The following is a 14,509-nucleotide window of genomic DNA, read 5'->3' as shown; positions in this document are numbered from 1 at the left end:
GGCGAGTCATTCCAAGAGAAAAGTAACTGCCAACTTCTGATTTTACCAAAAATCGCGTAATTTCAACATTGTAAATGGCCAAGATATGTCATTTCTCTCGAGAATTGGGTAAAAGCTTGATTACATTAGATATTTACACCAAAGTATACTACTAACTTCATGATTAAGTAATTTTATTATGTGAAAATAGATCTATTTACAAGCACATAATATGCACCTATTGGTTGGACGTAATATGTGGTGCATATTAGATTTTCCCCTTTGTGTTATGCGGCTATAATTAAGATTGTGAAAAGAGAATGATTTATTAATAAGAGATAAATTCAACATTAAAAAAAAAAACTACAAAATATCTAATCTAGTTAAATTATAAAATTAATATTAAAAAAAGATTTTTTTAAAAAAGTTTTTGGGGAGAGAGAAAGATGGAAAATGTGGATATTTGGAACTAGTGAAGGAAGTGAGAGCTTACTAAAAAAAAAGCGATGGGAAACCAGTGGCTCAGGTCTGACAATACCTGTATATGCATATCAAATTCCAAGTCTTTCTCTTGCATTCACAAAACCTTTTGGCTATGGGTTTTAGGCTGTACCTCAAATGGGGTTTCTCTGTCCAACCCCCTTTCTCCTCCAACTCATCATCATGGCCTTCTTCACATTCTTGTGAGTAACACTCAATTAGTTGATTGCCCCTTTAGTACTCTTCTTTCTTTTATTTGAATTGCTTCCTCTATGCTTTGAGTACATCAATTTATGTGCTAAAGATTGTAAATAGCTTTTTTATTAAATCAATTTAGCTTACTTTGAGGCAAAAGGCCCCTAGGAAGAAGTGGAAATGTGTTGATTGATTAATCCATTGCTAGGATCAACCTGGTTGTTTAGTGATGTATCTTCATGCCCATGTCTTGTTTCATAATGTTAAGCATGATCAAGAACTGTGTATAATATTACTATGGGATTTAGTGTCTTTAGTTCAGTTGATCCAGTGCCTCTGTGTTTTGATCACACACATTAGCTTATTAACAAGAATGTCTGACTTGCATATTTATGCTCTTCTACCAAGTAGGATAAGACCTTAGATTGGAATAGTGGAAGATGTTTCCCCTGTGTACCATCTCCCTTCCACGTGGGAGGCGGATCCAAGTTACTTACTATTATGCCCACTAATCTCTGTGACAATTAGTGCTAACATACAACAACCACTAAGCCCGGATAAAGGAGGAGGGTTGCGAGGAGGCTAGCAGCCAGTGTAAAACTAGCCAATTTCATGATTAATCCTCACAATTAATGTAAACATAGTGTGTATATTAGTTGAACTTATTCAACTTTGTATATAGGTCAAGCTGAATGCAGTAGGTGGCCCGACCCACTGCCCATAAACTACATTTATCTGTGCTCCATCCACTTAATTCCAAAAGGGCATAAGAGGGTTCTCCTTTTGATCTAATGGAATTTTGAACATGTTTTCATTCTAACCAATAAGAGATGAATTACTTAAAAAGTAATAGTATAAAGGGTATTTTGTCATGTATATGTTCTTATGCAAGTATTGCTAATACGCGTATGATATTACTAATACAAAAAAAAGGGGGGGCAACCAGACACCAGATTATTAAGAATTTAGCGTCACTGATTATTTCGAACAGTTTTAGGTTACTGTACAGGCCTTAGTTCAGACTGTGTTACCATAACCGAATTATACCCCCAGTTCTGTTGTCGTGCTGTTGCTTTATGATTCTTATCTGCTTCTTCAACGTTATTTTGCGGGCAAGCTGTTACGTGCAACCAATAAAAGTTTCTTTCCTTTACTGAAATGTTCAACATGACTTAAATGAAGTTCCACTCTTGTTTCTATTCTTTTTCTGATTGAACGATGAATGCTAGTGGATGCTACTGGATCCTTTGTCATTGCAATAGTGTAGTATGTGACAAACAAACCATATTATATAAATGAATCCAATTATATGGGAAACTTGAGCGATTTGGTACTGTTCCTACCAGTTCTGATGCATGTATCTTAACTTCGAGAGAATACAGAAAAATCGTTACTTCACTAGAAATTTATTGAGAAATACTGTAGGTGCATCAGATAACCTTACGTTTTATTGTAATTGGATATAATCGAAAAAATCTTGTCTCTGGCAATATTGATCTGTGGATATAATCAATTAAACAATTTGCTTTTCTCGTCCTTTTAACATCTCATGTTCAGACCAAAAACAATTGTCCTTGTCAGCGCAAATAACTTTTATGTTCTGGGAATCAACTATCCTTTCATCCTGGTTCATCGTTAATTATCAGAGATTTGACAGATAGTATGATATGAAAACTTGTGATTCTTTTACCTGTTTAAAGTAATTTTGGATTTTGTTTCCGCCTTTAAACGAGGAGATGCAGATATAGTCTTGAAGAAATGTAGCAATTCAATGATGTAACTTTATGAGATGTTCCTTCAATCTGGTCTGACATGCCTTCGAACTAAATAGATCTGAACTTGTCATTTAAGTATATATACTTTATCTGCATCTTTGGTTGGAAAATCTTATCGTTTGTAATGGATCTAAGCCAAACCATTGGTGTAATGGCTCCTTAATCATAAACAGAGCTAGTTAGTCAAGTCACTTTTCATTGACGGAAGAACCCACACAGGGACCTTTTTATTGATTACAACTCATCTTCATATACAGTCAAAGGAAAGGAGGCTTTATACGATCCAGCTCGGTCTCTCAAACCTTTTATCAATGAGGACTGTGAACCTTCACATAGTGATCCTTTCAGAGTGCGGACTTGTTTATCTGACCCCCAACTGTGGACTAGTGATACATCAGTAACTACAGAAATAAAGGTTTGTTCTTCTCTTGTTAGAAAGTAAAGCCTGTCTTAGGGGAGTATCTTTTTTGCCTTTAGTCTGTTCTCCAAATTGCATGTCATTGCTTACTTTTGCTCTCTCTCTCATCAGACGCGAATCGGCAGAGGATCCCCTACCAATATATATGGAGATATTGGCAGTCCTAAGAATGTGATATCACTTGATGGGGAGAAACCAACATATTTAAACACAACCAGAGCTCTTCATTTTAGTTTACTGATGAAAAATCTTGATCTGCTGGAAAACATGTTTGCTGATTCAGAGGTGTCAAGATTAGAAAGAGATATTATGGTGCAGCTAGACAAGCTTGGAGCTTTAGAATTCTTTCATACTTGTCTCTCAAGGACAAATCATTGTTCTACTTTTCCTGAAGTGCTTGACGTGCCAAGGGAGCTTATTGAAGAAATTGAAAAAGATGGCCTTGTTGGAAATGGTATAGATAAGGTAGTCGTACGTTCTAAAAAAAAGCAAGAGCGGAAGTCAAGAAGAAACAGAGCATCCAGAAATGCTAATGACATTATTACAGTGCAGCCACATACCAAAAACATCCAGGAGGATTTGCAGCAGCCAAAGTTTTTTTCTGGAAAAAGAACACATACCTCTAGAAATAAAAGACAGAAAATTGCTAAGAATGAGGCAGAAATGTCAAGAGGTGTTAAGGTTGTTTCCAGTTTTTATTCAGAGATATTATATTACAGTTTTTAAAGATTCAGACCACATCTTAATTTAATTCTTTGTTATAAAACAGCTGGTAGCAGAATTGGAAAGAATCAGGTCAATCCTTGAAGAAGAAACTGGTCGAGTAGCTAGTTTCAGTAGCTGGGCAGAAGCTGCTGGAGTTGAACAGAAGGAGTTGCAGCAGCGCTTGCATTTTGGTTGGTATTGCAGGGATGAGCTTCTGAAAAGTACACGATCCTTAGTCTTATATCTGGCAAGAAACTACAGGGGGCTTGGAGTGGCATTTGAAGACTTAATTCAGGTTAGTGAACCATGTCTTATTGAAATACCTTCATTAACTCTTCATTTCCATTTTAGGCAATGACAGGTGGTAGCACAATTACACCGTACTTCTTGAAATCCCAATTTTTTATCTTGTTAAGAACCAGAACTTTGGGAGTTGATGTGCAAGCTTACTGTCTGAATCGCCTTTAAGAGCTCCACCATATGTTGGAAATCACTTTGCTCTCCTAATGCAACCCTATTGCATCAAGTTGCTTGCACATAGTAAAGAATAAAATCAAGATATTGACAATTAAATCAGGATAATAGAAACTTTCTCTTAGGCTCGATCCTTATCACAACCAGGAAAATAACCACCCCAAAAAGAACAAAGAAGGGCACCCAAGGGTGTGGCCTAGTGGTCAATGAAGTAGGTTGAGAACCATGAGGTCTTAGGTTCAAATTCTAGTGGAGGCAAAACAACTAGAGGATTTCTTCCCATCTGTCCAAGCCCTGGTGGACATAGTTACTTGGTACCTGTGTTGGTGGGAGGTAGCTGGCACCCCGCGGAATTAATCGAGGTGCGCGCAAGCTGACGCGGACACCATGTTCACGATTATCAAAAAAAAAAAAAGGATGCTCATACTCTGTCATCATACCTTTATATGTGATTCAGCACAGAAAACCAGCCCAAATTACTCAATAAGGAAAAACTGCATTTTTAGAGGTAGAGGTCATGCTGATAAAAATGTATGAGATAATGTTCAAGGAAGCTAACATGATAGAGAAAGAGAGTCAGACGTGAACGGCCTCCATGAATGGCCAGAAACTAGACTATGTAATAATAGTCCGTTTCTCTTGTATCAGATATGAAGAATCTCCATGAATGCTCTAAAACTATGCCGTCATAGTCTGCTTCTATTTAAACAACTTCCATACCGATGTTGTCCCTCGCTTTACAATTACTAGATTGGTACTAAGACTATTTCCTTTTAAATTGTCTGATGATAGTTCTTCAGAAGAATTTTTCAAGGTTTCCCTGCATACATTTACAAAGATACAATGTTAATGATATACCACTGCTAACATATATCAAGTGAAGAAAGTTACATACCTACTGTTAACTTAAAATATATGATTATCTAGTAACTAGTTAGACCGGATTAAAGAGGAAACCTACTGAATGCTAGATGTTATCTTTTCATTCTGGAGATCATATTAGCTGAAATATTTACTTTATACTTTCAATTGTGTTGCTACAGGCTGGGAACATGGGTGTGCTACAAGGTGCTGTAAGATTTGACGACACTAGGGGATACAAATTCTCAACTTACGTTCAGTATTGGATAAGAAAATCATTGTCAAAATTGGTGGCCCAGCATGCTAGAGGAATCCGAATTCCCGTATGTGATTTCCTCTCTGGGATATTTTACTCATCTTCTTTCAGTTCCATATAGGTTTTAACAAAGCTTTCTCTCGCTTTTTTTTTTTCACTGGATTAATGCAGTTCACTATATGCAAAGCAATAAATCAAATACATAAAGCTCGTAAAGCTCTCAGTAGGAGCCACGGAAAATTTCCAGGTGATGATGAAATTGCCAAGTACACGGGTCTATCCACGGCTAGGATTGCAATGGCTAGTAAATGCCTGAGAGTTGTGGGTTCAATTGATCAGAAAGTTGGAGATTGCATCAGTGCAAAAGTTATGGTAAAAATCTCTGATCCTCTTTTTTTGTCCTATTTTCTTTATTTATCCTTTTAAACCGGTGTGTTTATACCCATTGATTTGGAAACCTTGAAATACCTAGATTTGATTCTCGGCTAGTTCTGGGATAGAGGATACTAGTTTTGTTGTTGTAAGCTATGACTTGATCTCAAACTGTGTCAATTGGAACTATAATGAAGGAAATGCCTTACTAGCTTGAGTTATGATTTCTTGAGAAATCCATATGACTAGTGATATGACAGCTTGAGAAACGTGAATAAACTTATTTCTTCTCGCATCATATCCTCTTTTTTTAAGGTAATTCTTCTTGCATCATATCCTTTTCTTAAGGTAATTCTTCTCGCATCATATCTTCATTTGGAAAACGTAGAAATGTACCTTAAGCACTCTATGATAATTTATTATCTTTAACAACTAGCCTTTACCTCTACCATTTTACTTCTCGGACATCACTCTCTACTAGAAAAGTATCTTAACTTGCCTGCTACCATTTTAACTTTTTGGACATTACTGTTTTCTTGAAATGTATCTGAATGCGATTGACCCGTTGCTTGACAGGAACTCACACCAGATAAATCAATTATAAGCCCGGAGGAAACTGTCATTAGGGAAGACATAATAGACAACATGTATGCTCTTTTGGAAAGCTTGGATCCAAAAGAGCAGCAAGTAGTATATTTTAGGTTTGGTCTTGAAAATCATCAGCGCAAATCCCTCGAGGAGATTGGTAGGCTTTATGGAGTAAGTAAAGAGTGGATTAGGAGAATAGAACGAAGAGCTCTCTCAAAATTAAGAAGCGCGGATTGTTTCCAAGATTTAACTCATTACTCTGTATAGTTCTGGACATTGCATAGCCATAAGCATTTGTATTTACCAATTTGTAAACTTGATCAATCTCCGAGTAAATTTTTCTTATATACTTCTTATCTATAGAGTAGTCATATACCATAAGAACCTTGTATTGTTTACATCTGGTAAAGTTTAAAGACATGTGATGAATAAATTTACTTCATTGATTGTCAGCATCAGCTATCAGATGACTAATTTCTATCTCTGTATGTATTTGTACCATAAATGACAAGCTGGCCAACAACCTGGCTTTTAGATGGTAACTTTGTGGACAAACAAGACAGAACTTTGAATCAGAGACCATTTACAATAACTCCCACTACCAGCATCCTATGCATTCAACTCAGTGATGGTTTCTACATTTAAGATCCCAAATGGTTTTGTACTGATATCAGAGTAATGGCAACTTGTGATATCAGAGTAATGGCACTGATTTTGATGTCAAAAGCATATACTCTTAGGATTTTACCCACGTTGCAATATGAGTATCGCTCTTTCTATAGAATGTTTCCATATTTGAAGATGTTGTAGTTGGATGATTCCCTTCAACTGCAGATGTGTTGGTTACAGGTTCGGCCGAAACCAGTAATATTGGTTTAAGTCTTTTATTTGTATTAAGAAATTTATTGAATATGTACAAATTATTAATTTAAAACCCAGTAATTTAAAAGAACTAGAATCCCAAAGTCATAACCTTTAAACCTTGCCTACGCCTCTGCGTTCAAGTTCTAACACTTAAAAATCCTCTTCAAGTTTCTTAATAGTAACATGTTTTTGGCATGTCTTGAACTTAAATTGTATAATTAATGTGTCTCTCATCTACAGTTTAAACTTTTCAGTATACTTATGTGCATAATTCAACATGATATTCGGACAAGTAAAGAATCTATGTTCTCACTGTCATCAATTTGCAAAAAATAATCATACTTATACATGAAATTGCTTGTGCTCTTTAATTAAACTTTTAGATGAGTTGATACGTGTAATTCAAACAACTTCACACTCTTTTGGGGTTTGTCACCTATACGTCTAATAATAATGCAGATTAGTATTTACTCGGACAAAATAAACAAGCAAACGAAGTTTTTTAATTCTGCTAATTGGTGTTTATCGTTAAAACTATATCCTTTTTCTTTCAAAAGTCAATCATTTGATAGAATGATTGCTTCTAGATTTGGGAATTGTTTCAAAACTATATTCACGATGTTCCTCTGTCAAACTTTTATGCTCTTGGGAATTGTTTGTTTCCATGGTTTTCTTTAATTAAAAAAATCATTATTTGACGAGCAACATATATACCCTCAATTTATATTAGTAGTTATTTTTTCAAGTTTTGTTTACTTCTTAAAATGACAATTTAATAGCTTTAATTATAAAAATATATTTGTCTGAAATAATATTTATCTCTCTTGAATGTGTCAATTAATACTTCACTAATCGGAGTGAATTTGAAAAACAATAATAAATGCACTTGTTTTTTTTAAAATACTAAATATTTTGAAATAAATTCAATAACAACTAACATTTGGGATCCGTAGGGAGTAGTATTCGCAGAGGGATAATTCTTGACGCTATTCACAGCTTCTACTAAAACTTTTTAAATCGGCGGATGATCGCTAACCCAACTTTGATCAAAATGGTAAAGTTAATATTCTCAAACTACAAAAGAAAAATATCATTTTGAAAAAAAAAAAAACTATTTTCTTATGTTTTAAAAGACCAAAGAAAAGAAGTATGATTAGAAATATTTTATTTGCGTAACATATGCATTTGATAGTAGGAAAATTCACAATATAAGTTTTTTTAAAAATGGAAGTTTGCTCCCCTCTCGTTCTCTAAACATGTCTCCTCCCTAAGTATTATTCATATCTCTTAATCAATTAAAAAAAAAATTCCAGATTGCCACTTCTTTCATTTTCTTTCTTTTTTAAAGATGGATGAGCTATACACAATTTATTTTATTTTTTCTTGAGCCATTTCCCTAAAGTGAGGTCCCCTATAAATTTTTATTTCTCTTTCGAAAATTTCATAGATAGTGCTATATAAGATAAGGATAATCCCATTATGACAAAAAAGAAATTATGAAACTATTAAGTCGTAGTCACAATTAATTTCTATGTACGATTTAGTACATTGGTTTTTGTAAGGTTGCCAGAAAGGTCCATTTAATGATCACTTTACAGGATATCCTGAAAGGAAAGGCAATGAAGTTGAGCTGTAACTTGTCTTAGCTAAAGTTGATCACTTTCAAAAGGGCTGAAGTTTGATCCACTAAAAATGAGAGGCTCTAAATGAAATTTTTAGAAAATAAGACAACAGATATGGGTTTAAAATGCCAACTCTTCATCTTTCCAGAGAGACACATAGGGGTGAAATTGTAAAATTGAGCCTGTCGATTCGAATGCGTTTAGTGGAATAGTCAGTATTTGCATTAGAGTTCGACTAATCTGACTTCATATCGTATGATGCTAATTAAAAAACAAAGCGCTTTCTATCCGAATCATTTCATACCTAAGGTTTGAATTAGCTACCTCTGATTAAGTGTGGAGGAAATGGTGGTCCTGTCAGCTGAGGCGAATTTAGATCGTTTTACGTTGCACGTGAACTCATAGTCTTTTCGCTAAATAAGGTATTTTATGCATATATTTCGTAAAATTGATCTAATATTATCTATTGAATGGTGTCTCTGGTTGAATGCTGAATTATATACCTAAATAAACACGGATCACTTCCCACTTACTACTTTTTTCCCCTCATTTTTCGATGATACACTCATATTATAGAAGTCCTAGATCCGCTTTTGCGTGTCAATTCAAATTAACCCAGGACCTAGTTCATCTTGTTGGTTAAAGTATAAACTTCAAATTCAATTATTTATCAATTCTAACCTTACATGAGAATTATTTGTGATTTTGACACCAGAAGCCAAAAATCATCAACTCATCGATGTAGAAAAATTTAAAATAAGAATCAAGATTAACGTTGCATGACAATGGATATACTTTGAGGGGGGAAGAAAGTGAAAGATATTTGGACATATATAATTAAATAAGTACTTTTCTTTATAAAAAAAAAATAGACTGACAGTTGACGAAAAGTACAATATTCATAATCCAAATTCCCAAATACAAGTTGTGAAGTTTCACATAATTTCTTTCACATTTTTCAGCAAACAAAGAATTTCATCTCTTTATAAAATAAGACGAATAAAATAGAAAATCATAAAATCTCAAACATTACAACTCTTAAATCACACCCGTTAATCGCGGATTGTTTAAAACCAAATTACAACGCCATCTCATATCAAAATTAAAGTTATGCAAAAACTATTGAAGAGATTCATAGCTCAAATTTCCTTGTTTTAGGTGTAACAATCAAAGGCAACTCGGTGTACAAGGCATCTCGTGTTCACGCAAGGTTCGGGTAAGGCCGCACCCTAAAAGGATGTGATGTGAGCAGTCTACCTTATGTAAGTATCAGTATCTGATTCCTCTGCTCGAACATGTAACCTATAGATTATAGGTCACACGAACATAACTTGATCATTGCTCCAAAAATCTTCTTCAAAATGTAACAAACTCCAAATCGAAATATATAACCATAAGAAAAAACAACTAAAGTAGGTGCACATAGATTGAAGGCTTAAGCTGAAAATATTTTAGCTTTATACAACATCAGTTTTGAATTATTCACACAAACAAACAATATTTTGTCATTTTCTATCAATCATGTTATCTTTAAATCACTATATATAACTATTACCAATGGAATCCCTTTTCTTCTTCCAACTTCATATCAATGCTACATTGTCCTTTTGCTAGAACCACCAAAATGACAACTTGGATTTAACATAAAGAAATTTAGAATAAAAACGTTGTCCATTTTCAACACATTCTTTTCACTGCATACTTATAACAATAACATACGCAGTATTATTTCACACCGTAGAGTTTGGGTAGGATAGTATATATTTAGACCTATCCCTATCTTGTGAGGATAGAGAGGATGTTTTACCGCATACTTATTAATTGAAAAGAAATATACATCATAGACGACATATCTTTTTGGCTAAAATCTTTTCTACTTGAGATATCATTTTGAAGAATGAGGACGTGTAAAAGAGTGTCACCTTCACAAGTTGAAAAATTAAATTAAATCAAAGTGAAAGAGGAAGTATATGTCTTTGTGACAATTGTCAAAATTAGAAATGCAAAGACACAATCTTGATACTATTGGGACAAGTATATAGTACACGAAAGAGTCGTGGAGTTTTATCACTGATTAGGAGATTGAAACTATTTGTTGCACAATTATTTATTTTTAAGTTGCAGTATTCGACAAACAATATAAATATTTGATGAGTTTGGCTAAGAGGCTATAGGAGCTAGTTGGTGACAAAATAGAAAGGAATTCAGAATTTAGAGTGGGTGGATTTACAATCAAGATTGATCAGAAAAAGCAAAAACTTGACTGATCGACAACAACTAAGGATGTGTTTGGTACGAAGGAAAATATTTTCCTGAAAAATCAGTAGTTTTATCATTTATTTTTCCTTGTTTGATTGATGAGTGAAAAAATTTTTCCGAAAAATATTTTATAGTGTTTGGTTAGAGACTATACAATATTTTTTAAAAAATAATTTTCTACGCTACCCTCCTCAACATTCCTTCCCTGAAATCCCCATATTTCCTACACTCCTTCCCTCCCCACCCCACCCCCACCCCGCCCCCGGACTCTATATTCTTCAAGAATTTAATTATTCTTTTTAAAATTCACACAAATCCAAAGGAACTAAATGTGTTACTTTACTTTTTTCACACAAGAACAACGTTAAAATTTGAGCTCGATAACTAAAAAAAAAATACTTTATTTTGTTGAAAAAGAAAGTATCTTTTCTGCAACATGAAAAGGAATTACTCATTTTGTTGAATGAAAGAAAATGCTTGTTCTACATCATGAGAAGAAAATACTCAGTTTGTTGAAATGAAAAAATATTTTTTTCTACATCATGAAAAGAAAGTACTCGTTTTGTTAAAATGAAAGGAAATATTTTTTCTACAGCAGGAAAAGAAGATACTTAGTTTGTTGAAATGAAAGAAAATACTTTTTTCTGCATCATAAAAAGAAAGTACTCTTTTTTGTTGAAATGAAAGGACATACTTTTTCTACATCATGAAAAGAAAGTACTCGCTTTATTGGAAAAAAAATACTTTTCTATTTCAGGAAAAGAAAGTACTTAATTTGTTGAAATGAAATAAACTACTTTTTCTACATCATGAAAATAAAGAACTCGTTTTGTTAAAATGAAATAAATTATTTTTTCTGCATCATGAAAAGAAAGTACTCATTTTTTGACCAAAAAAATACTTTTTCTATTCCAAAAAAAGAAAATACTTAGTTTGTTGAAATGAAAGAAAATATTTTTTTCTACATCATGAAAAAAAAAGTACTTATTTTCCTTCATATCAAACATACCCTAAATTAATAATTTGTACTATAATTAATTTGATTTCAATAATTAAAAAATTGATTAAATCCATTCGATTTGATTTTAACTAAAAATCAATCCAAACTAAACCGTGAAACCGTACATATATATGTATAGTCAATGAGAGGAGTCCCCTCTACATTTTTCCGTATGACTCCTTTGAGATGAAGATCGGTATAAGTTTGGATTGGCTTATTTTAAGTGATTTTAAGTTAAAATAGCTTTTTAGCCATTTTTGCGGTGCTTGAATAAAGTAAAAAAGTACTTTTAAACATTTATTTTTAATCTAAAATGACAACAACAACAAAAAGGCTAAAGTTCATAACTTATGACTTATGCTTAAAAGTCACGTAAAATAAACTCATCCAAACGGGCTCTAAGTATTTCCCTTATCTTTCCATTTCTTCTGCAACTCTTTTTTTTCTTTTTTGCAGTTCAAGACATCACATTCAAATTCTATGAGCTTTATTTTTTTTCCTGGAAGATATTTTGTTCTTTTCATGACCTATCAAAAAAAAATAAAAAAATTGGGCAATGTCCAACACAAATGCTTGTTTTCTTGGCTGATTGTTACAAGGGACATTCACAATCTAACACTTAACCCTAATTCAAAGCTTAACCATAGGAAGATACCAAATATTATATAGTGAACACTAGGTGATTTTTTTTCTTTTACTTAAACTTTAGTTGATAGAATTATCTGATATTTGTATTGGTAGAAAGTAACAAATATATGATGAAATTAATCGAGACACGCACAAACTGCTTGAACACCATCATCATCAAAAGAAAAAAATCACAATTAGGAAGGAAAAAAACACAACTGAAAGCCCCAAAGAACAAGGTGATTGAGCAATAGTTCGCTATGACCTCTTTTTGTCCACTCGAAACCATTTAATACTCCAACGTATACTATCCAACATTACAATTCGGCATTTATTAACAATAATATGTTAAGTTATTTACACTGTCAAGTCACGATTGAAGTGTTCTATGGTTAATATTTCACATATAAATTTTTATGGTTATATATTTGCTTGATGTGATAAACATAATAAATTAAGAAAAAAAAGTGTATATTTAATTAGAGAAGAGACATGCGATGATAATTACTATCTCTTAGCAGAGAGTATTTTGATGTCGAGGAATTATGTGTTGAAGACGGCACAACGAATCAAGGTATTTCTCCAATTAAACACCCAAAGAGTAGATATGATTTTGTTTTTCTATAAGAGATAATTATCTTAGGTAAGTGTGAGCTTAAGAGAAAGGAAAAAACTTTATTATTTGATTCTTCACATAATGCCACAAGTAGGTTTGTTGGCTGAAGAGGATTGAGTTCCAGAGGCTGTTTGGGAAGCCATAGGGACGGGAAAAAAGTATTCGCAAGAATCACACTACTCTGATACTAAATTAGAGGAAAAATTTGTGATTATAATGACTCTCTCTTAACAAAGACTATTTGGTATTCACATACATATAACATTTACATAAAATTATATCTAACCAAGGATATCTCCTAAATACAAGCTAACTAATATTCAAAGGAAAATTCAAAGCATATTGAGATAAGATTACAAATGTTTGTCCTTGATATATTTTAACAAATACAAAAAGACGAAGAGTAAAAATAACAAAAAAATAAACACTATATCAAAGTAAAATTATGATATGTTTCGATCATAAGGTAATTATTAGAGCATGTCCCTTGAAGGTTGTTTTATTAGCAAACGACTATAACTAGAATTGTAATCTATAGACTTACTATCAAATTTTCTATTCCCAATTAACTATGTGAAAATAATCTTTTATCCCATAAATCTTAGATGATCAGAAAAAACAATAAATTGCAACAAGTTATCTAACATAACTATTTTACAAATTAGATACTCCTTCCATTTCAAGCTATATGTCGTGATTTCTAAAAATAGTTTTTTCAAATTATTTTTCATTTTAAAAGTTCAAATTAAAATAAATTATATTTTTTCTATTTTACTCTTAATAGCAATTGTCCCTGGAGATGGAGATAACACATAAATAAAGTAAATATTTAATGAAGAGAGATTATATCTTAAGACATAAATACGGTTAAAATAGTCTATAACTCTTTATCATTATTTTCTTAAGGGACATGTAAAAGAGAAGCAGATAAATAATTTGAGACAACGGGAATAGTATTTATAAAATCTAATTAAAGTATGAGCGCACAATCAGACTTGAAAAAATATTAATTAAGCAAGGCCCTCGTAGGACTGTCTTTGAAAATTGAATCTTTATGAAATTGTGCTCGATTTTCAGTGACAATTCACCCCTCCCTTATGTTTAGTTGTTAGTTAGTATGACATTTGCAGTGTTATATCTGTATACGGTTAAAATCGATCCTCGGTCATGAAGATCGATCGAGGATGACATTTCAATCAAGGGGTATCTTCATAGAGACCCCGAACAAATTCCGAGATGGGGGCGTCGAGCTCGGGCGTTCGAATCGACCGAGGTAACATCGACCGATACAGGTCCCGAACATCGATGCCCAAAAGTGATCACCTAGTTCGAAACCAAGGCCGAGGTTCCGATCCGATACCGAGCTCGAGTCGGTATCGAGTTCACAGACAAAATGCTGCTACAACCGCACCAAATGA

At 33.1% G+C, this 14,509-nt stretch overlaps 1 protein-coding gene across 1 annotated transcript; it reads left to right on the top strand.

Moving 5' to 3' along the window:
* The first annotated feature begins 459 nt into the window (after window positions 1-459).
* On the top strand, window positions 460-6,555 carry LOC104114533 (RNA polymerase sigma factor sigC). Its single transcript, XM_009625001.4, has 7 exons — window positions 460-662; window positions 2,687-2,844; window positions 2,959-3,528; window positions 3,617-3,847; window positions 5,070-5,210; window positions 5,315-5,515; window positions 6,092-6,555. Exons 1-7 carry the CDS (start codon window positions 524-526, stop codon window positions 6,368-6,370), a joined length of 1,719 nt encoding a protein of 572 aa, XP_009623296.1. The 5' UTR covers window positions 460-523; the 3' UTR covers window positions 6,371-6,555.
* The last annotated feature ends 7,954 nt before the right edge of the window (window positions 6,556-14,509 follow it).

The sequence above is a fragment of the Nicotiana tomentosiformis genome, chromosome 8, assembly GCF_000390325.3.
Source record: "Nicotiana tomentosiformis chromosome 8, ASM39032v3, whole genome shotgun sequence".
Lineage (NCBI taxonomy): Eukaryota > Viridiplantae > Streptophyta > Magnoliopsida > Solanales > Solanaceae > Nicotiana > Nicotiana tomentosiformis.
Note: the sequence above shows the minus strand (reverse complement) of the source record. Positions and strands in the feature narration are given on the sequence as shown.